The sequence below is a fragment of the Triturus cristatus genome, chromosome 1_2 (genome assembly GCF_964204655.1).
Source record: "Triturus cristatus chromosome 1_2, aTriCri1.1, whole genome shotgun sequence".
Classification (NCBI taxonomy): Eukaryota; Metazoa; Chordata; class Amphibia; order Caudata; family Salamandridae; genus Triturus; species Triturus cristatus.
The window spans coordinates 275,808,924-275,833,801 of NC_140580.1; the positions used below are offsets into that span (position 1 = coordinate 275,808,924).

General features: G+C 43.6%; 1 protein-coding gene across 1 annotated transcript in view; it reads left to right on the forward strand.

The window, feature by feature from the left end:
• Positions 1–24,878, forward strand: part of TLL2 (tolloid like 2) — a 2,438,103-nt gene that overhangs the window by 1,751,428 nt on the left and 661,797 nt on the right. Inside the window, exon 14 of the mRNA XM_085603672.1 lies at positions 17,515–17,640. Coding sequence (XP_085459798.1) covers positions 17,515–17,640 — 126 coding nt within the window. The remainder of the gene's footprint in view (positions 1–17,514; positions 17,641–24,878) is intronic.

Sequence of the window (24,878 nt, forward strand, 5' to 3'; positions counted from 1 at the left end):
GCGGGCACGGAGTCTCCCGCTGGGGCTGTCTTTGATGTGCACCGAAGCCGGGAAAGTTAGACAGTGAGCAGCTGCAGCAAGTACCCCCTGTGGAGAAACACGGGCGGACCTGTGCGCGACGGCGCTGCCTCATGCTGCGATACCGCTGGAGCAGTGAGTCCAGCAGTGACAGATGAGGAGCCTGGGGCCTGCGTATAAGATGCTGGATACCGCCCTCGGGGGCAGAGACGGAAACGAAGCGAGGGCGCCAGTAGAAGCATCTGCACCGCGGGAAAGGTAGGACGCTGTAAGTTACCTGCACAGAGTACACCCGGCTGGGACCTCATAAGGAGAAGGGTTTTAGAGGCTGGCTCCGTGGCCCCTGGAGGCTGCATGCCACAGCAAATTGCCATAAACTAATCCCAACCCGGGGGTAACGCAAACCAAAAAGACATGTGACCGCCGCGGTGGACGGCAGTAGAGACTCCCAGTTCATAACGTTAAATCCCATGCATGGGACTCCCTGAGCCTGTGGAGAACATTTCCCCCTAGAGAAATCAACACACTTATGGACAGTCTTGAGGCCCTAGAGGAGCGCTGTAATTGAACCGCGACAAACGGTTGGGAGTTGGGCACCGGGAAGCGACTATGTAGACACTGTCTGGCCGAGGGATGACCAGCCCAGAGAGTTGAGAGCTCCGGTCGGGTTTCGAGAGGCGACAGGGACAGGCTTTTTTGAAGACGAAGCTGAAGATAATCATACGCGCTGCCCTGAAATCGCCGGGAGATTCAGCGCGACTGGGACAGGTGCCCACCTGTGAGCTGAACCGGCAACAGGGGGGACCCACCGCTTGGTGATGCTGCGTCGCTCCGGGCCCAGGACCTAGAGGTAAAGGTGACACCTTCCCCTCCGACCTCTGTGCATCCATTCACTGAGTGAGAGAGCCGTTGCGCCGTTGCCTGGACTGACATCGAAGCCAGTGTGAGAGGCATCGAGGCGGTGCGCCATCAGGCAATCAAAGTCACGATCGCAGCTCTGAGGAAGCGGACGCTGTGCCGCGAACAGGAATACACTCTTACATGCGGGACACAGAACGTCGCTGGGTGCTACCACATAAGACAGAAGACGCCCACACATATCGTTTTAGCAGCCCTAGAATATGTTGTAACAGATGTGTACCAGGAACACAGCACCATAGTGGAGGATACTGATCAATTCCAGCTGGGGACCCGCTGTCAATGAACCTTGAACCCTGATTGCGAACATTTGGCAAGGGCTCACTAACGATCCATAAAGCAGACCGGATGTCTGGAGCAATTCGCCCGGAGCGCACTGGGCCGACCAACACCCCTGCCCATACCGCGCTACCAAGCGCAGCGGAGTGACACTATCTTCTGTGGGACGTGAATGCCTACCGCGCAGCAGCTAGTGATGGGCCGACTACGCACTAACACAATGCAGGGAGCCACACGCACAGGTAACCCAGAACGACCGTACATAGGAGGAGAAAGCCCTACAGATCCACCAAACAAGGCTTTGGTAGCTAAAATAGACATGGTGCTAGCGGCAGTGGAAAAGATTGGCAATGCGATGGAACAAACCAGAACATTCTTAGATTCCAGGATTGATAAGGTTACCTCAGATTTCACTCTCCTACACACTGACCACCGCAAACTAGCTGAGAAGGTCAATCTGCACAGCCAGTCGCTAACGGAACTGAAACCCATCACCCAAAGTCACACTGCTGCCCTACAGGATATTCTGGATTGTATGCACAAACTGGAAAACAGAGTCAAGGACGCAGAGGGACGCTCCCACCGCAACCATGTTCTCATGGTTGGCCTCCCGGAAGGAGAAGAGGGGCAAAACCCGGAGCACTATGTGGAGCATTGGCTCCAGGAAATATTACCCCCGGGATCGTGGTCACCGCAGTTCGTAGTAGAGAGGGCGCACCGACTTCCAACACAGAGACCCTGGCCACAATCGTTTCTCTTCAAGCTCCTTAACTACAGGGACAGAGACGCAATCTTACATGAGACCCAAAAACTTACAGACCTCAAGGTGGGAGGAAACCAGGTCATGCTATTTCTCGACTACACAGTGCTGGTGTAGAGGCGCAGAAGCGGTGAAGTGCCAACTCCGTGATTTGGAAAATGCCCTATTCCCTACTGTTTCCAGCCAGAATGATGGTGGTGACGAAGGGCGGAGTTCGCTTCTTTGACTCGCCTGCAGAAGTCTGGGACTGGTTGGAAGAGTCAGGCCTGTGGTCGGGAACTCGCCCCCTGGACGCTAATCAAGTCAAGACTCCTGGTGGAAGAACCCGTCGACGGGGGAGGTGCGGGAAGCAGAGACATATGCAGTCAGTGACTACGGCGCCGACCCCGGGGTGGAGCAGACTGGAATGCCAAGACACCTTAAACATTGTTTTGGCACTAGGGGCCGTGCAGTATCGGGAACAACTGGAAGTGTGCTCCACTGATTTAGCAGAGGCCAGCAGCTCATCGTCCCCTGGCACAGAAGATCCAGATGAAGCGAGGCTCCCTGAGGTGACTCCGCAGACTGCCAATGATATCATCTGAAGGAGTATCGCCACAATGAACTGTGTCGGAGAGGGGTCACGCAAGTAGAGACTCAATTACAAAAATAACTGTTGTGCATATAAATGTGCTATTGATTAGGGCATCAATGTTGGGTCAATTGCCACGATGTGTACTGTACATGGGGGGGAAAGTTTCCTTCACCGGACACCAGTAACTGACATCACACATATGTCTCCACACTGATGATTGTGGGGATAACGATACCCTGTTACGTCACGATACGTTGTGTCAAAACCGCTGCCAAGAATGACTATGCACATGGGATCCACTTGACAACTATGATAGTGTGACAATGGGTACCTAAAGCACATTATAACCAACAGGAACATCGGACTGAGAAATCCCTTCTACAAAGTTATTCACCGCGGTAGCGGCACCTCACGGACCCTGGTGGGAGGTGGAGACATTGTCTAGGTGCAAGCACCACACAGATAGATACACCACATACTGATACACACACCAATTATGGGTCCACCATATACATAAGACCGCAACCCATAGCATATAAGCCATGCGATCATTAAGTACTGTGCACTGGCCTGGTTGGCTAATGGATGGTAAATCCTCTAGGCATGAAGGGGATGGTAATGTTGTAGTCAAGTGCATGCTATACACACCCTCCACCAGGCACTGTACTGGAATAGTTTCTTTCTTGTCATTTTTAGACACACTGTTTGGACGGACATTCTCATGGTGTTTGCCCCAGTCGTTATAATGTTAAAAGTTCTTTCGATGTTTTGGTTACGACAGATCAGCTCGAAGTCCCACATAGGTAACACATATATGGTAACACACCGCTCACTCCTGCTCCCAATGACGTTAACACACGATTGCCATGACACAGGTTAACATACTGACATGAAATATACGCGGAATGCATTCTCCCACGAAACAATACTCCATATTCGCCTACCTGCAGAGACAGTCGGTTGGCATCGCCTTGCTGCAAGAAACACATATGTCACCAACAGAATTAGAAAAATTGCGTAGACGATGGAGAGGGCAGGTATTCGGCACCACATACTCCGCACACGTGAGAGGCACACTAATCTGGGTGAGGGCGGTAATTCCATTTGTACATGAAGAATCCTTAGTCGATAAGAGGGTAGGTACATTTTATACGAGGGAGATTGAATGTTCAACTAATATTGCTAGGGTCCATATACGCCCCAAATGTAGACCAACCCTCCTTCCTTGTGCGACTGTTGCCGGAATTGTTCCCCTGGACTGGTATTCCCTGGGTGTTGGGTGGAGATTTCAATTCTGTGTTAAATGTTGATCTAGATGGGTCATTTCCCCCACTTAATAGAACCACAGCTGCATCCAATGCCCAGGTTCTCATCGACTGACTCACAAATTGGACGATCATATATATATGGCGCACTCTCAATCCAACAGAACGCATCTACTCCTATTACTCAGCGGTACATGGCCTACATGTGAGACTTGATAGATTGGTGGGATTCCAGTCACTACTCCCTTTAGTTAAGAAGATAGACTACCTTGGCCAGACGCACTCCGATCATAATCCCCTGTGGATGCAGCTTAGCTGGGCAGCGGACCGTCCTCCTATACCAACATGGCGTCTCCAGACAAGCGCGTTGGAAGATCCAGAGTTCCAATCATCACTGGGAACGGCCATACTCACTTATTTTGAACTCAATGAGGGTACAGCGAGCAATGCACTCATAGAATGGGATGCTTTCAAATCGACAGTTAGGGGGCATTGCCTGGGGGCCACATGGAATTAACGCAGACAATTGACTATCTGACTAGGAGGTTCTGGGGCGAGCTGGGGTTAGAGCTGGTGAAGCTGTTGCAATATGCTTTTAATGGCTTTCCGCCGGAGTCTTGGTCCAAAACGATTATTATGGTTTTTAAGAAAAAAGGGAAAGACGGGCTCCAATTAGGTTCATATCGACCTATCTCTTTAATTAATGCAGACAGCAAAATCTACTCAAAAATTCTTGCTGTGAGAATCTCGAAAATTATTGTGTCAATAGTCTCACCACGTCAGCACGGTTTAATTGCGGGACGAGGCACCACAGATCATGTTAGTCGGGTTATATCTCTTCTAGATTGGGCGCAGGCGACTGGGTCACGGGTCGGGTGGCCCTGTTAGATGCTGAGAAGGCGTTTGACAGGGTCTCCTGGGCCTACCTGTGGGCAGTGCTTAGTTGGAAGGGGTTCTCTTCCGAATTTGTGAAGGCCATACAGACTATGTATATAAAGCCGGAGGCAGTTGTAAGGGTTTCAGGGCTGGAAACAGATGAGTTTAAGGTGTGGAGGGGCACACGTCAATGGTGTCCCTGTTCTCCTTTGCTCTTCGCCCTTTATATAGAACCATTGATTCATAAACTGGAATGCGACATGCTAATTACTCCTGTCAAACCTCGGCTACATGAGGTCAAAGTGTTAGTTTATGCTGACGATATAGCAGTTTTGACTAGTGATGTTGTCCAAGCGTTAGATAGAATTGAGAGCTTGACGAGTGATTTTGCCATGTATTCAGGATATAAACTAAATCTGACTAAGACTCAGGTCTTGCACTCAGAAAAGGGATGCCCAGCTGATCTTAATCTAATAGTTGATCAGGCTGTATACTTGGGTATTAGAATCTCAGCGAAAGTCGAGGAAATCCCAGCCTTGAACGCTGACCCTATAATATTAGAGTCTGATAGGACTCTGGAGAGACTGGATCACTTGCATTTATCACTTTATGGAAGAAGCAACGTCATCAAAATGATGATTTTCTCGAAGTTTCTGTATATATTTAGGGCGATTCCGTTAATTTTTCCTAATTCCTTATTTGTGAAGATAGACAGACTTTGTTCTCGGTTCCTTTGGAGTTACAAAAGATCAAGAAGAGCCATGAAATGGCTTTTTATGCCAATTAGTCGAGGTGGGTGGGCCATTCCAAATTTTCGTTTGTATTATTATGTTTCGATGCTTCAATACTGTCGTATTCTGATTTATGGTGAAAGGGCTGTTATGGATCCGGCAGTAACCCCTTCTATTTTTGAAATGGTTCTCGGTATAGAAGTACGGTACTTATTAGTTGGGGTTATTGAACCTAGCTACCACAAAAAAACTAGATTTAAGGTCTTGGCCGCAGCTTTTTATGTTTGGAAAAAGATAGGTTTGCTGTGTGGGATAAATAAAGTTAATGTTTATACACCGATTGGGCTTCCCGGGGCTTTATCCATAGTCCTTATGGACTCTGTCGCTCGGAAGTGGCGGCTGGCCGGTATCAGGACTTTGGGGGATATATGTGAACATGGCCAATTAATGCCCTATGCTTTATTGAGTGAAAAATTTAATTTGGGAAGGGGGGATTTTTTTAAATACTTACAGCTGCGTAGCTATGTAGATAAAGCTATCATAGACGGTATATGCTCACTTGAGGGAATCCCGATACTTAAAGTGTTAAGTTCTAAGGCGAATCTTTCTCAGCTATACAAAGAGGTTAGCTGCGGCCAGCATGATGATCTCCAAATCCAGGAACTTAAATGGAATAGGAAGATAGGGATTCAGAATTTAGACTTGCAGGAGTCGCTAGAAATGGCAAGCACTATCCTGTTTTCAGGGAGTTTAAAGAGCCAGTGTTTTATGTCAGTTTTCGATCTTTATTATACTCCAGCCAAGCTTGCAAAATGGAAAGTGGGAAGAGGGGACAAATGTGCGCGATGTGGTGAGAGCGCAGCGGAGGCTGCACACATGTTCTTTTTTTGTCCCTTATTAACCCATTTTCTTGGCGAAGTGCAACTTTTTCTGAACTCCTCTTTAGAACTTCCGGTAATATTTAATCCGGGCTTAGTGCTATTTGGAACTGAGCCTGAACTGTTAAATAATAGAAGGCTGGCACCACAAAGGGGCTTCTTATTTTTGAGTATGGCGGTAATTCGCCTTTGTGTCACCACGAAGTGGCTAAACTCAGATCCACCCTCTTTTTTTGAATGGAGGTCTAGGATCCTTGCTCTATACTACATGGAAGTTGCTTTATATAAATTAAAGGGACATAGAAGAAAACAATTTGGGGCGCAACTATGGGCACCGATTACCAAGTGTCTGTCTGGTGGTGAACAGCTATAATATCTGTAAATGTCTTAAAATGATTCTCTTTGGTTTCGAGATGTATGAATTTTGGTCTATATGTAATGTTTATGTATTGCTGACACTGCTGAATAAAATTAAAATATAAAAAAAAAAAAAAAAAAAAAGACAATTGACTATCTCCCTTACAAAAATAGAAGCCCAACTGTTGAGGTATGAGCGGGAGGGGGAAGGCAAAGACTCAAGACGCCTGAGGCAGCTGCGCACGACGCATGCAGATTTACTGGAACTTTTAGGGTGACATAATTATGCAGCGCATGCAGCCCACACGCATGCATCAGCAGACCAGGCGGGCCAACTACTTGCTTGGCTGATACGACAGTACACTACCAGCGCCCCAATAGGAGCTATACGTACACAGGCAGGGACTCTGTTATATACGCAGCACGAAATACACAAAGCTATGACGGAGCATTACACCCAGTTATATCTGTCTAAAGGGCACTGTGCTGGTCATGAACTGGAAGGGTTTTTAGGTTCCTCACAACTGCCTACAACCTCAGGGGAACATCAAACAATCCTCAACGGCCAGCTCATGCTGGAAGAGATTAGGGACGCCATAGGATCTCCGGCCTCCAGGAAAATGCCTGGGCCAGATGGCCTGCGGGCGGAGTACTACAAAGCATACCGGTTATCTCTCACGCAAAGACTCCATACCTTATACACTACTGCCTTGGAGAAGCAAGAGCTACCACCCTCAATGAGTGAAGCATATCTGGTGTCCCTGTTGAAACCAGATAAGGACCCCACGGCACTTAGCTCCTACAGGCCTCTGGCCCTACTTAACACAGATTATAAAATACTTGCCAAGGTGTTAGCAGATAGATTGGCACCGGTAGTCCCCACACTGGTTCATGCTGACCAAATTGGATTTGTGCCAGCACGGAGCACCTCCCTTAACTTGAGACTTTTTTTTTAGAGTGGAGACAGATGCCACACAGGAGTGGCCAAGAGCTGGATGTTTAATCCTAGACTTGGAGAAAGCCTTCGATTCTCTGGAGTGTGACTACCTGTCAGCGGTGCTACTTAAATATGATCTGGGCCTGGGGTTCCTTCAACTAGTTAAGTTATTATACACAGGCCCTACGGTTCGTGTGCGACTGGGACCATATATATCGGTCGCTGTTCCGGTGCGCAGAGGCACTAGGCAAGGGTGCCCTCTGTCCCCCCTCCTATTCACGCTTGCTATAGAGCCATTGGCGGAGGCAGTGCACACCACAATCGGAGATAGTATAACACTGGAAGACACAATACACCAGGTATCACTATATGCGGATGACCTCCTGGTCTATATTAAAGACATAGAGAGGGTCCCTGACCAGTTAGCGCGCCTGCTACAGAATTGTGCCACCATCTCAGGACTAAAAGTGAATGTAGAGAAGTCCTGTATATATGCGTTTTGAGAGGGGGGACGAGACCTGAACTTTACCATCAATGGTAGAAAGGTGCAATGGAGAGAGGATACCTTCCGCTACCTGGGTATCCGGATTTATCTGCAGCCGGGAGACCTGTTTGACGGGAATCTGGGAAGAGCCCTGACAGCAATCCGGTCGCAAATGCGATTTTGGGGTACACTTCCACTAGCAGTGACAGGCGGAGTAGCCTTGGCCAAGATGGTAATTCTCCCCCGGTTTTTATACTACTATGCCAATCTGCCTTTGTACATCCCTGCGTCCTTTTTTACTACGTTAACTAAGATTGTCTGAGACTTCATATGGGGAAACGCAAGACATAGAATGGCGCTGGTGAAACTATACTTGCCTACAGACCAAGGGGGACTCGCGGCGCCCTGCTTTGAGCATTACTACTTAGCTGCTCAACTGCAATGGGTAGCACGCTGGCTCGCAGACAGATATCGTACAGATACAGCTACCACACAACCGCCCCAATCAATGGAGCAAATTATTAGACTTTTACACCCTGCTACTAGGTCAAAGACGCCATCACCGCTACTGCTCGCGGTGGCGTAATAATGCTTCCGCAGATGCCTATATATCACCAGAGGCGTCACCCCCTATGCCCCAGCGATACCACTTGAGGGATCCCCTACCGAACTTACAGTGCTCACAACGCAACTGATTGCGGAGTGGCTGGACAGGGGTACCCAGACACTAGGGGACCTCTACCGCGATGGGGCACTCATACCGTACATGTCACTAGTAATCGAAGAGGGGTTCCCACTGGGGCAATTTATTACACATCACTCTTTGGTAACCACATTGGCAGCCAAATGGGGGGACATGACTACTAAACCAACTCCACATCTCACCATACAGTACCTACATGTCATGGGATGTGGAAGACATCTTATACGCTGGTTTGTCGCCTCCCTTAGAGCACATGCAGCGCTTAGTCTAGGCCCACTCCGTCGTAAATGGGATTTAGACTTGAGACGCCAGTTGATAGACAAGGAATGGGCACGGATACTGGAGAGCCCGATACGCATACTCAGAAATATGTGGTTTAGGCAGATTAAATTATATATTATCCACAGGGCCTATCTCACACCTGCCACGATCAACCAATACTTTCATTGCGCAGACGCGGTGTGCCCGAGATGTGCTGAACTAGGGGCTGATCTGATACACATGCTATGCGGTTGTCCCCGGATAAGCGCATATTGGATTGCAATAGCTAGAATGTTACACACATGCACAAACCAAAAGCTGCTTTTTGAATGGTCAGTATACTTACTGCACCAATTTAGGAGGACGTCCGCCACAAAAGTAGCATCAAGATTCCTGGATCTGGGATAGTAGTTGCTAAAAAACTCCTTACTAAACGATGGAAAGCGGCAGATCCACATCATGTGTGGGCATGGCGTCATTCGTTGCTTGCATGGGCTAAGGCAGAGAGCATCGCTATCAGGCGTGAGGAAACGTTGGGGTTGCATCAAGAACCCATAGCAATGCATTGGGATGCTTTCTTGCATGAATTGCAGCAGACGGAGAGGGAGGGACCTGAGGGGCAGTCCCGCTGAGGGGTAGGAGAACAGACAAAATACACCGTGTGTGCCATCAATGGGAGCGCCGCGGTGTTCCTTGGACATATATATACTTTAGTTAAGTGCACGCACAGGAGTGGGCGTCGTAAATGGGAGACACAGAATAAAGCACTTACACAAACATGCAGTGTAGGCAAGAGCGAAGATGTTGGAAAGCGGTAATATGAGTGGGTCAATGTCATTGTTCATGTTTTATTAGTTGTTCCATCTGTTCATTGACTTTATACGACAAAGCTAGAAAACTCTTACAGAATATTGTACATGGTCAATACTGTGCAGTAATGACTGAAAGATGTATAATGTGAATGTTTCTCAACGGATAACTATTTCAATGAATTGATCATATATGCTGAATACTATATAGCCGGTATTATACAAGGACCGGCATTGATAGCTGACCGATACCTATGGTTTATTGTATATGTCTTTATTGTTTGGCAAAACATCATATGTCAACTGTAACCTTTCAGAAAACTGTATAAAATCAATAAAACAGATTTAAACAAAAGAATGAGTGATGACATCACTGATGTAATTTGAGATGTCATGAGTGATGTCACTTCATAAGCAAAGCATTGAGGGGGTGTAAGTTATAATTAGCTCAAGTAACTATAACTTCCGAAGGTTCCATCCATAAAGCCACTCACACAATCTCACTCACCCATACAGCGATTGACACACCCACTCTCTCACCATACAGCCAGGCACACAGCCACTCACACACCTATACAGCCACTCATACACGGATACACACAGTCACTCACATAATATATGTTAGAAATAGTATCACCCATCAGTAGTAGACAAGTATAGTAATTTAACTTTTGTAGTACCTTAGTATATATGTTTATGAACTTTTAGAAAACACTCACAATCACTGGATGTCATCATTGCTGTCATTTGAGATGTCATCAATGATGCCACTGACCCTCTCATGAGTGATGTAATATGTGAGGTCATAAGCAGTGCATTCTAGGGGCATAAGTTAGTTAGCTGAGGTAACCAAACTGCAGAATTTCACTGGTTTCACTGGTTTTGTACGAGTGAAATGGCTGATTGGTTTTACACCAAACTTTATTCCAGGGGCCATCTTGGCATAGCTTGGTGTTAATCAACTCAATAGTTTTCAAACAATTTGCCTTTAACAAATGTTCCAGTCTGGGCCAGAAGAGATCATGTTTTAGAGAATCTAGAATCTAATTTTTAAAAAAACTGAAGCCACAATTGGATGAGAAAACATATTATCCCATTGCCCTTGGCAGCTCTGTGAATCCATCGTTCTTGGATTGACTGTACGTCACAGAAGAATTTTTGTTGCTTCTGCCATGACCCAGTACAGTTGCCTGAGCACTGTGTTAGAAAAAAAATACATATAAAAAGGGCATGTGGGAAGGGTGTACTTACCATCAACCCCAGGCCCCCAAAGGAATAGCAGGCATTAAAATTAATATTACAAAATTTGTTTTACCACACAACTGCGATGCAAATCATAAAACACACCAAATACAATACTCAAACTAATAAATACAAATTTGCAGTGGCCTCTGTCAAAATGGTAAAGGTGATGTGTCATGTTATTGCATCTGTAAGATTATTTACAACATTTGTAATTGCATCGGTCACATTAGGGATGAGGTCATGAGCATTGTATTTAGTGTGTGAGTTAAGGTTGTCAAGGCTGTTGTGTAAATTAGCAATTGCAGTCTTGACCATAGCTTCCAGATATCAGTGTCTATAGGATTTATTTCAGATTATTACTGTTCTTCAACTGTGGTTTTTAAGTAAATTAATAATGATACATTGAGGTGTTATTACCAAAGCTAACCAAAACTTCATATTAGCCTTTGGTTGAAAAATCTGCACTATAGTGTCCACAAAAAATTCATCCACTGTGGGCCCTTGATGGAAAATTTGACCCAGAGTGTGATTTCCAATTTTTATTCCCATAGGAACGACTGCTCACATATATGGGAAAACTACTGAGCAGAGTTAAACCAAATATGGCAACTTACGTCAAGCATTGTGCCTTTGTTGTTTTGGTGTAAATTCCTTCAGCATTTTTCAAGTATTTAGCATTTCTTGACCATACTGGTACAGTGGATGCTCCATGACTCCAAAATTAAAAAAAAATTACTCAATGCGGACTGGCCAATGGAGCTTTTTTCCCTGCAGGCAATTTTGACTTTGCAGATCTGCAGTACTGAAAGGATGCAATTGACTGGCTGCAACATCGAAGGTCAATTTTGTGGTCACACAAGCAAAATGGTTCCCCCAAGATGCAACTAACTATAAAAAAAGATGGAGCTTATGTAGAAAATGTAACTATTTGAAGATACTGCATACCTGAGTGTAAAACATTTCTGCAACATACACATTTGTTTTTATAACATAATATATACATTTATTTGAACTGTATAAAGAATTAAAACTTATAACTATATGCACACATCAAAGACAAACAGATATATTCCTTTACTTTAAAATTTACCAAAGTCTTCCACGTTGTAACCATCTTGCCAAATGTCATTATGAAGATCTCGATATATATGTCGATATGCAATCCTTATTTTGCTCTGCACAGCCAAAGTCCATTCGCAGAGGGGTTGGGCATTTGCAGATGGTAGGAATCAGTGTCTGGATGCAGGCAGGCCCTGTGCCCACATCTGCCCCCACAGTACACAGCCGATGGCTATTCATAGTGGGGCCAGTTACCCGTCGGGTGCAAGCCTTGTCGCGCTGTGTGCAATGGAGGTCAGTCGTTCACAGAGTATGGGGTTCATGGTCTCACCGGATGGAACCCAACATCAGTATAGGAAGTTATGGAAGGATTGTGGCACCATGGTTGATAGGCTTGCTTCTGGGGGACCATAGATCCAAACAGGAATTCGAGGGCTAGGCTGTATGGTCCTCTCCCGTTGTGCACATTCAAAGGCTGTCTGCAGCTGGAGTCGGACAAATGCAAAGGGTTGGACACATAGCCTAGCTGAACTTTAGCCATAAAGAGAGTTGAGGTCCAAAAAATCCATTTATAATATATAAAACAAATCCTAGAAAGTCACTTAAAAAATTAACGGTTAAAGTGACCTTATAGATAGATTTCATATTAAGGTGATTTAAAGATTGGCAGATGGAGAACTGTCCATCAGGATGGCAGAGAGCCATCCTGATGGATCCTCAACCTGCCACATTAAGAGAGTCTCTCCAGCCAGCGTTCATCTCTGTACATTGAGAAGAACTGCTGTCACAGTGGTTTCTTTTAATGTACTAAATAGTTGGTGTATGGCCACCATTGGTTTTGACAGCTGTACACCAAACTATTGATTTCATTTATTTGTTTTTCATAAACTCCTAAAGTGAGTTTGTTTTTAAAAAACAACCACAAGTGACCCCTACATCCTGAGCATTTCCCCCCAGGGTTGGGGGTCATTGATTTTCCCTGTCCCTCACCCCATGGTTTTTCCTGGTGGTGAAAATAAAAAGCATTACATCGTAATCGAAATAGGGCAGACAATGCATAGTCCTTCCTTCGATGGCACCTATTCCATCAGACGGTGAAAGAAGGTATTTCAATGACTGGGATAATCAGGCTCCATCAACAGAATATTTAAGGTCTGCTCATCTCTAAGTGAGGCGGGTAGACTGAATGAGAGGCACTCTGTCCTGTTTGTCACAGAGTACCCTGCCCGTCAAACTTTAAATATGGCCCTTTACATATGTTAGGAAGAAAACAGTGGTGCCCGGCACAAACAAAGCATGGTCGGGCGGGTGGAGCTCAGGGGGGTTAATATATATTTTTTTAAAAGGAACTTACCTTAAGCTGCCGACCGCCTCCCACTTCCTGCCTCCGTTTTCTTCCTGGTCCCAGCAGACACTGAGACAGACTCCCTGGGCAATCCCCGCACTGCTCTAATGCTATGGGGATTTGCCTGAGCGGGCTGAAAAGACGCTCCACTCAGGACAGGGATTCTGTGCTGTTTCTCCAGCATGGCTGTTCAATACAGCCGGGTTGGAAAACCTAAGTGCGAATGTGTGTGTGGCCACACCTGAGATGGCTGTCCAAACACACATGCGCACTTAGAAATGCACACAGCACTCCTCCCCCGTCCCATGGCCCGGACTGCACCTCCCTACACGCCCTGGTTCCGACCCGGTAAATGAAAAATAAAACGATGATAGAACATCGCTTTACTTTTCACCTGCTGGCTTTCGGCCAGTGGGGTGAGGCTCCTCTGCCATTGCAGAGGAGCCAACCTGGTAAGAAAACACAAATTCTTTGAAAACACCAAAGGTTAAAGTGACATTTTGTAAATAACTATGACATTGTTTGCATCTATACAAAACTTACCTTAAGATATCCACTTTGAGTTCCTCATGGCAAGTTGCACATATGTCGAGCATTAAGCCAAAAAAATGGGGCTTGGAGTGACATCTTCTATCTTATCCTCATAGCATTCTATATTCTTCTGAACAGAATTGGACCAAACCTGACATGTTGGTACACCTTTACTCAAGGAACTGCCTTTGCTTTTATTTTTAGTAGTTTTTCATCGGGGCATGAATAGGTTAGAATTTAGGGATCATTACTTTTGGAGAGGTGTATTTTTGATTTGCCTATAACTTTAGTCCTGCTTAATGAATTTGCATTGAATTTGGCAAATGCTTGGAATGTGTAGATTATTCTGAGTATTTTTCAATGTGTACATATTTTCCAGGTAGGATATTTAATGGGGGGGGGGTCGAAAAGTGTTGATTTGCTAATAAGTGTGGCATAATTTGATGAATCCAAAGGATGTTTGGCAGTCATTCTAAAATCGTGAAACCTATTTGGATAAAGGAGTTTATCTTTTAGGCCATTTTGGTTCCATAAACTACAAAGCCATGTTCAATGACACAGTGTTCTGTGATTGGCTTGCTGCACAGAGAAAAATCTGTAGATGCTGCCATTAAAGGACTAGGTGCCAGATGTACGACCATTAGGGTTTGCGACTCGCAAATTGCGATTTTTAGCAACGTGCAATTTGCGAGTTGTAAAACCTGATGTATAACAGTGTCTGAGACACTGTTTGCGATTCCCAAATGGGTCGCCAGGGACCTACCTGATTAATATTCATGAGGCAGGTCGCAATTTGCGACCTATTGGGAATGGCCGGCACTCACAGTTATGGTGGCCTGCTGGGGTCAGCAGACCACCATTTCTATGACTGCTTTTTAAATAAAGCAGTGCAGCCCTTTTTTACTTAAAGGAAAATGGGATGCTTTTCAAAAATAAAATTGAAAAGTTTCTTTACATTTTTTCAGAATGGGCAGTGGTCTATGAGACCACTGCCTGCTCTAAAAAATGTTGGCTCCCCCGTTCACAAAGGGGAAGGGGCCCGTAAGAGACTCCTACCCATTTGCGGAAGGCTTAACACCAGTTCTTAAATCCCTAAGTATGGCGGTGCCACTCCGCATCCTTCTGTTATTCTTTCTTTATTGATAAACAACAGCGGACGGATGCGGAGTGGCGCCACCATACTTAAGGATTTAAGACCATCAAATGAAGGGCATATAGGAACCCTGTGATACATCCTTCAGGCCTAAGTAGGCAGCATTATACCAACATTGGAGGTTATGCCCTTTTGGTGCTGGAGATTCTACGATGAAAGAAGGACAGTGAGGCTAGCTTTTGTTCAAATCAGCATTTCGTATTGATCCTTACACACGGTGTTTTTAAAAAAAAAACATTCTCTGGTGTTGGGAGAAGTATTATATTGACTTCTGCACTTTGGTCAAGCTGCTTTTTAAGATATCATCAGAGAGTAATATCTTTAGTCTTGATAAAGATGGTTTAAATCAAGATAATACCATCAAAAGGCATTGACGCAATAGAACCATAATCCACACAGTGGGCTGCCACACTAGATATTGATTGTGTTTTGTACACCAGGGTCCAGCTCCAAAGTTACCTCATATGGATATGGTCCCTTTATGGCAAAGTGTAGTGTCTTTTTAATGCTCTCGTCTAATTGTCTTAGTTATTGAGTTTGTTCATTTGTTTATTTATAGTGTGATGTTTTTTGATTTTGAACATAAGTATACTATGTATGATTAACTGTAATTTGCTACAATTGTTTTATATGCTTTTAATAAATTGATCAATAACATTTCCAATCTCTTTCTTGTGTGCTGGCACACTGCTTTTTCAATTGGTACTGTATCCCCCATGATTGAATGTGTGTGATTTAGGTGAGCGAATGAGTCATTGTTCTCTTAGTATTTGCCAACCAAAGGATATATTGTTATTTTTCTGCATTTGAGCCAGAACCATAATTCCTTTTATAACTGGGTTTTTTCAGTAAATATGTTTATATTTATACACATACGTATCACTGAAAAAACCTAAGTCTAAAATTAGGTTCTACTTAGGTTTGGTTATAAGACGTTAACATTTCTTTATAAAGCTTTAGAAATAATTGACTGAAAAACACAGTTGACTTTATTGTATAGGTAGTTGGGGGGGGGGGGGGGGGGCAGAAAGAAAGCCTTCTGACTGTGATGATCAGTTTTCCAGGGGGCTCTTGAAATTTAAGGCCCTAGGCATTTGACCATGCCATAAAACACTTCTGGTCGGTATTAGTAGTTTTCCTTTTTGCATTAATTGTCTGAGTTCTTATGCAAAGTAAAACTAATCTAGATTCACCAAACTTAAAACATGTTTCTAAATATTGCAATATTTTTCGGACTGTGACATGAGTGACATAGTTTTTCAGAAGTGCTAATCCATACTAAAAAAAGTTAGCTTTCATGGATTGACTTTAAATGCGTTAAACAGTCAAGATCCTAAGAATTGTATATTTTGACAAGTTTCTGAACCAGATCCCCAACGGAATATTCACTACCAAAGGCAGTAGGCTGTTAAGTCATATGTGTCCACTAGACATTCTAGAAATGATGGATGCATTTTCTACTTTAGTACTGACATACATGGGGACAATGAACACACCTTTATATGTTAATGTCTGGTGTATATTTTTAGAATTTGCTTGGCTGGTGTGGAAGTCTTTTCAGCTAACTCAGTTGGAGTTCTTAATTCTGGGAAGAAATGCCTGTACCCTTATTTATGAATATTATTTAATGAGGAACGCGTTTACATCAATACAAATACAGTTCTCAAACCTAGAACATGAGTAACCTATCCAATAAACTATTAATTAAAATAATATGAAAAAAATAGCAGCTATAGAGTGCATCTAATATTGTCACACAGGATGTTCGCAGTTATGCTATGTGAATTTGTAGAGCGCATCCAATCACCCATGAGAGTATCCAGTAGCTGGGTAGGGCACGCCTGAGGGGGGAGAAGGAGATCATGCTTGTTTCATCTAGAAAAACCATGACTGAGGTGTTTTGGGAGGTCGTTCCAGTTCTTGGCTGTGAGGTATGAGGTCCTCCGCTTCTGGCCTTCTTGATGTGAGGGAGGTGTGCTCTTGCCTTGGACACAGATAGAAGGTGTCTGGTGGGTTGGTAGAAGGTGAGGCAGTGGTCGAGGTAAGCTGGACCGGTGTTTTGGACATATTAAATGTACATGAGAAACAATTATGAAGTACCAGACAATTTGGTTAAGACCAATGAATGCCTTTGTACCCCTCATTGTGTTTTCAAATGTCAAGGGAACCATTGAAAATGTTTTGTGTTTTTATATGTGCCTTTCCAATACATCATATTGCAGTGAAGTATCTCAAATGTAGGATTTTTGAAAGATAAATTCTGAAAGACAGAAACGTCCTACATCGCACGACTCGTAAACTTAATTATGAGCATTTTATTTGTTCTTTTAGAGATGGATGAGTGTTCCAGACCTGACAATGGTGGCTGTGAGCAACGCTGTCTGAACACGTTGGGAAGTTATAAATGTGTCTGTGAACCTGGGTTTGAGTTGACGGCAGACAAAAAGAGATGTGAAGGTTTGTATTTTTGTTTGATCATGTATGTATTATGCTGAATATTGTGGTAAAATATGCATATAAATCTTATACATTTGACATTTTTATACAATAGAGTGTGAATTTGAGTTTACCTATTTACCTTTCAGCAAGAGCTGAGTTGTATATTTTTAAATGCTGCATGGATTTTAATAAACACCACCGTCCCAATTATGAGACTAGCACAGCACAGTAGGATGGACTATTGAGAGATGCAAGGTTTTCCTTTGTTGCCATCCTTGAGGGTTACTTCTAGTTGAGGTGATCCTTTGAAGAGGCTTTTCCTCTTCTACCTTACTTGTAAAAAACAAAAGTTTTTCAGATTTGTGCGGAGTGGTGTTACGGAGCCTTGGTGCATATCAAAAGGAAGGTCTGTCCTCTGGACCATGTCTACCCATATTTCTTTGTTTCAAGCCTGGGGATTACCTGAATCTGTATGTCAAATTCTTAACCTAAAACTTTGATCTTGTCTTTTAGGTACACTGTTGTGTTAGAGGTGGCAGTCTAAAATATGGGGCTGTCTAAAATATGGGGCATCCATATCTTGACTAGGAAACCTAATTTATTTCTTAGCACATTAATAATCTGGCTGTATTTTTCACTTGCTAAATCTTGCTGCAGTGTGGAGGACACGGTTTAGAGGCTCGAAGTGGATGCCTTGAACGCTGGTGAAGAGGGCATTGCCACCATCTAGATTTGAAAGGAAAAGGTCCTGACTGCAGTTCTGAAGTCGTGCTTTGGGAGTCATGCTTTGACTTAAAATATAAGAGGTTGTGCCAGGTTATCTTGGTAATGTTATGTTATGTTAGATGCATTTATAGAGCACGCAATCAAATCACCCCCAAAGGGATCTCTGGGTACTTGTGCAGCCTATAGGTCACAGTTCAAAATAACATTAAAGGTTAAACAGCCATGTTTTTAAAGATTTTTTAAATGGAAATGAGTCCGGACAAGAGCGTAGTTGCAGAGGTAACTCATTCCAATGTTGAGGGGCCAGGAATGAAAAGGAATGGGCCCCATGCCTGGCTGTAGAAAAACGTTTCGGACATAACATTAATTCGCTAGATCTGAGATGGTGGTTTAAAAAGTAGGCCTCCAGCTTGTTTTTCAAGTAGGATTAAATTGTATCCCCTGTATGTTAGGTTATCCATCAGAGACCTACACAGCAAACAAACTTCCAGTTTGTCCCTGTGACAATATATCCATACAATCTAACTTACATTTGGTATTTTTTTGTAAATTTTATTCATGGATTCGGAAAAAGTATATTTGTCCATTACTGCTAAAATATAATTTTATCCAATGCCGTCCTGCTCTGTTTTTCCTCCAAATGCTCCCTAATCCATATGTCAACTACTGTGTAGCATCGTATTAATGTTCGGCTCTATCAAAAAAGTTAGTGAGCCATTAGACTGTTCAAAAATTATTAATTAGCATTTTATAATAACTGATTGGGAGGAGTCTAATTTGATAAGTATCCAAAGTGTTTTTTATAATTCTTATATTCCCCATTGCAATGTATTTTATCAATTTAATGGTATTGCTTACAAAGGGCACAGTTAGCACTTTAAGCACTATGCACTTTACGAGCTACTGATAAGTTAGTCTGAATAACCCAATGAACGGTATTACTATTTTAAATGGTTCCTATCTGTCTCTTTTTATACTGCTTGTGATGTATTTTTCTTATATACTTTGAATAATGCATTATCTGTGCACTTTTATGACCTTATCAATAAAGATTGAATAAAGTTATTAACCAACCAACCATTAACCAACTAAGTAGGATGGGCCATTTACATGCAAGGATTTGAAAACTAGACACAGAAGTTTAAAAAGAGCACACTTTTTTTATGGGAATCCAATGAAAGGATCATAGCTTAGGTTCAGATGGGGAATGGAGCTGAAGATTGCGGACCAGGAGGGCAGCCCTGTTCTGATCAATTTGGAGTTTTGAAAAGAGGCTTTCACTCATTGTGACCATTAAGGCATACCCGTACTCCAGACTGAGTGAGAGTTTTCCTGGTCTGCAAAGTTATCCATTGACAGACTTTTCTGAGCATACACCTCAACCCAAAACATATTACAGCAGTTGAGTTTACATGCTCTTTCATAGAGAGGTTGTCATCTGTTAGTACCCCCAGGTTTTAGACCATTTTTTGGGGGGTTTCAGTCAGCCCCAATTCAGTCGGCCACCAACTGTCTGACAGACTATTTATCATGCAGTGCCTGAATTTAGTGAACTCAGGATTGTACCCCATAGTGATGACAAGTTGTGTGTTATCTGCATACAAAAGAGATCAAGCTGTACCGTATGGGCCTATCCATCTGGCCCTTAAAGCTGAGACTGTTGTTGATTAATATGGTGCTTCCTGGGAGTGGGAAAGAATTCATTAAGGTTCAGTTAGATTTTCTTGTACGCTAAATTGTTTGTTATCATTGGTGATCAAAGCAAATCTTGCATTGAGGGGTGTTCAGTTTCAAGTAGATTTTTTAACCCATTTTAGGAGACTTACATGCATGTTACTGATATTTGCGGATTAGCGAACATCTGTGAACATATAAAAGCAAGCAAAGAAAGTAACAGAAGAGAAATAAATGTTTTTAGGGCTCGGCAAAAGGCCAGTTAGTTTTCCAACTTCTCTTTTCCAGAGGCAGATTGTTCTAACATTTAGGAGGCAGGTATCAGAAGAAAATCCCTGAAGTTCTTTTCCTCTAGATATTTTGGGACACATAGTTTGAACAGGTTTCCTTTGCTCATAGTTTGAGTAGGAATAGAAGGTTACTGCGAATTAGCTAATTCTGATTTTTGTGCCCTTAGGTAAAAGCATAAATCCTACATTTAAGCTGCATTCTCTGCTGCCAGAGACTGGCGATTGCAGTGCATGGTTGCAGAATGTTCACAACTGTCCTGACAAGGAAGTTGTGTTCACTGGAGTATTGCTATCAATTATGCAGGTAGCTTCACATAAAGATTATTTGGAGAATATTTTTGGGAGAATACACAGGCAGCAACTATGGAGGTATGTTTTTCTCCATGAAGAAATGAGAAACTTTCTTTAGAAGACCTAGAATGTAAAAGCATGCACCGGCCAGTCTAAACATACATAAAAGCAGTTCCCTCTAGTCAAGTTTTACCCCTAGAGACTTTGCTTTGGTGGCCAGTGTCGAGTGTCTGGGGGAGTCATAAAGTATTGTCTCACTGAGATGCATTGGATTCCCCAAAAAAGTATTTTGCTCTTGCTAGAAATTAATTGTAGATGGTAGTGACTCATTCATTGATGGATGGCCATTAAGACAATCTTTTGGATTCAGTGCAGATGACAGATTATATTTCAGACTCTACTGATCTGCTCGGAATCATCAGCATAAGATATGGCCCTACACCCAAAAGGCCTAATCAAGTTGGACACAGATCTTACATCGATTATAAATAGTGTAGGTGAGAGGAAGCAGCCCTGTGCTACCCAACAGCTTTCTGTTGAATTGTCCGATCTGCAGGTAGGAAGAGAAAAGATTTGTGATTGACTAACTGGAAATGATTTGACCAATTCATGACCAAAAATACAGTCTCCTTTCACCATTCCTTGGGAGCAGGACTCCATAGTTCCCCGAATCAGGTGTGGTGGAAAGGGACAACAGGATCACACCAGGATTCAACCTGACTAATTCTAATTTCATCCTCGGCCATAACAAATGAAGACTCCGTTTTATGCCCATGATGACAAACCATCTGCCACGAATTCAGAGTGTTAAAGTCCTTATCTATTTTGTCAACTGCTTGTTCATGAAGTTTTCCTGCAGTTGTGGGGAAGTGTGATAGATTGATTGTTGTTTTTGGTACTAGGCCCAAGCCAGGCTTCTTTACAACTTTAGATACCACCCCTGATTTACTGATATATGGCACAATTCCAAAATTTCTAGCCTCCCACATCTTACCACAGAGGTAGATGGTTTTTAGCCTCTCTAAACTCTCTTTTGGTCTTATTATAACAGTTGAGTGGAAATTGTTGTTGCACATATGATAATTGTAGTATAGTGTACCTTGACCTATCCATAATGTAATCCAATGCTTAAAAGACTTTGCTGTGGAAATGGTAAAAGACTCTTTCTATCTCTGTGTGGATGGCACTATGCTAATCCTCTGCTTAAAAACTTTGATAGAAAAGCAGACATTTGAGGTGAGCAAATTTAGAGTGTTGCTGGTGTTGAGAGTGCTCGGTATTGGAGCTGCTTTCCACCTAAACTTGAGAATAACCCAGAGTTCTCTGCTTCTTTTCTTTTTTGGTATATATATGTATATATATGTATATATATATATCTATATATATATATATATATATACACACACACACACACACACAAACATGCACACACTCTCTCTGTACCACATTTTTTAGAACCTTACTGGCTTAATTTAACAGGGTGAATCCCTTCATTATAATTACATGAGGTTGAGGTGCTAATGAAACAGGTGTTACTGGATTCTAGCCATATTACTCCAACTTTGGTCGAATCACATACTAAATATAGTGTATCATCTACTTGATAATGTGGTCCAAAATGCTACACAATTAAGGAGCAGCAATTATAGGATCAACAAGAATAGCTAAGGTCCCTTGAAGCTTGCACGGTGTGGGTTGAACATCACCTTAACCCATGGGCATGGCTGGAATTTCCCCGCTGTGCGTGAAAATTCGACGCTTGCGCAAATTGGCCAGCTCCCAGCCGTCTGACGCACACGCCCACAGTGACATCGGACGGCCGGGGGCCGTCCGATGCATGCAAGGGGTTCAGTCCTTCTCTTTTTTTCTCTCCAACTGATTCTTTATTATTTTTAATCAGTCTAATAAGGTTATACAACATCATCATACATATGTATTATTTACTGTCAGTTCCCTTTTTTCCTGAATCCTCAGGGTTGTGCTGATGCTCAATAGGCTCCACCTCTCGACTGCCCCAAGTCCGGAATGTATACACACGGACTAGTGAGATAGTCAAGCAAGGGAAGGAAAGGAAAGGATAGGAACAGCTGGGAGGGAGATCAGGATCAGGATAGAGGAGAGGGTGTTTTGCAATTTCCAACACGATTCTAATAAAAGATAAAATATGCAGTAAGACTTGTGCAGAGTAACAGAACCCGCTGACTCAAGTGAGAACATAAGAAACATTTCTCACCTACCCCACTTAAGTGTTGAGTAGTCAGGTATGCAAGGCCAATATCCACTTGGATACCCCCTAGAAGTCTCTCCTACTATTAAAGAAATAGAAATACCATATATGAACAAGTGGCTATGTACAATAACACTCTTGCACTAATACCACTGGAGTACTGAAATCATAATGCGGTCCATCCGTAACTAAATCAGAGCATTTCAAAACTGTTCTCTTACTATCACAGTACAATGTCTAAGGCAGGCTGAACCCCACCGCCACCTGGCTCCTCAAAAGTCAAAGGAACAGTTAAACCCACCAGAACAAGAGCATGTACAGTACATATCCTTATGTCCTCTTGTAACCAAGTTATGTTGCTGCAAAACACTATGTGCTTCCCGCTTTCAGCAGATACTAGAGCGTGCGCTGGTAACAGATCAAAGTTAGTTACGCGTTTCCAAGCGGAAGGGGTCTTCCCTGCATGAGACCGTGATTGACGCCGATCCCGCCAACAGGGAAAACAAGCAGCGCCTTCCCATAAAGCAGTCCTGCTTTCTCCTCCTCAAAGACTGCTGAAAACGTAGTCTCGTCAATGGAGGAGACGGAACAGTGGCTGCACTCAGTAAACGGGATAATTACTTCAAACTAGGAAGCCCAGTAAAGGAACATACTGCATGAGCACCCATACCGCTTCCAGATCTGACAACAAAGGAAATACTGCCACCCGGGAGATCACCAGAATAATCGGCAGCGTCTTGCAACTCTGCCATCGTTATATCTGGTTCCTTCTGCGGCGTCCCGATCACGTGGGGCGTCGCTGTACACGGAATACCGAAAAACGTAGTTTTTGTGTAGCTCGTAGTTCCTGTTAGCCGCAATGAGCGTCAGTCAGTGTGCGCCAAGCAGATGTGCCCTGGCAGTACATCCTCCGTCTGAAGAAGACTGACAGACGCATGGCTTGTCCGGGTACCTATTATGAAAAGCAGCCACCAGATGCGCAGCATGCACAGCCCCCACAGGTTCCCATGAATCCTCCTTAGGACCACACCCTTTCCATGAAACAAGATACCATAGTTTACGTCTCATGATCTTGGAATCTAAAATGCCTTTTACCTCATATTCAGGGTCATGTTGAACCCATATGGGGACAGGCCTTGTCATTACAGGGCTATGTGACGGTTTCAAAAGTGAAACGTGGAATACCGGATGCGTGCGTAGATGAACAGGCAGCCGAAGTTTAACTGATACAGGGTTAATGTGTTTAACCACCATATATGGCCCTATGTACTTAGGGTTAAATACACTGTGTCACTTGAATCTTATATCCTTTGTAGACAAACATACCAACTCTCCCTTCTTATACGTTGGGCCAGGCCTACGGTGTTTATCTGCCTGTTTCTTGTACTGTTCTTTGGCATGACGCAGGTTGTTCTGTGTATTAAGTAATGTCTTCCAGATGTAGAACATTGTCTTGTCTACCTCGGGGAGTTTAGTGTTGTGACTGGGAAGACAAAAAGGAAGGTAGCATGGATGGAAGCCATAAGTACTAAAGAAAGGTGTGTGGTGGGTAGAACTATGCGTGGCACTGTTGTACGCAATCTCAGCTAACCATAACCACTCCACCCATGCCTCTGTGTTGTCTACATAACATCTCAGGAACTGTTTTAGGGTTTGATTTAGTCGCTCGGTTTGACCATCGGTTTGGGGGTGGAAGCTTGTAGATTGCGAGGAAGTTATTTGTAACTTGGAACACCATGTTTTCTACAAGAGCGCAGTGAACTGTGTCCCCCTATCGGAAACGATCACCCTGGGAAGGCCATGCAACCTGACTACATTTGTTAATAACACATGTGCCAACTATTCTGCCGACTGCACATGTTTGCATGCAATAAAATGACCCATTTTCGATAAATAGTCAATGTCCCTACTATTGCAGTGCATCCCTGATCCCAGGGTAATCCCACAATAAAGTCAACTGAGGTTCTTTCCTATGGATTCTCTGGTGTGGGCATGGGTTGAAGGAGACCCTGGAGTTTGCTGTGATCGGTTTTCATTCGAGCGCAGGT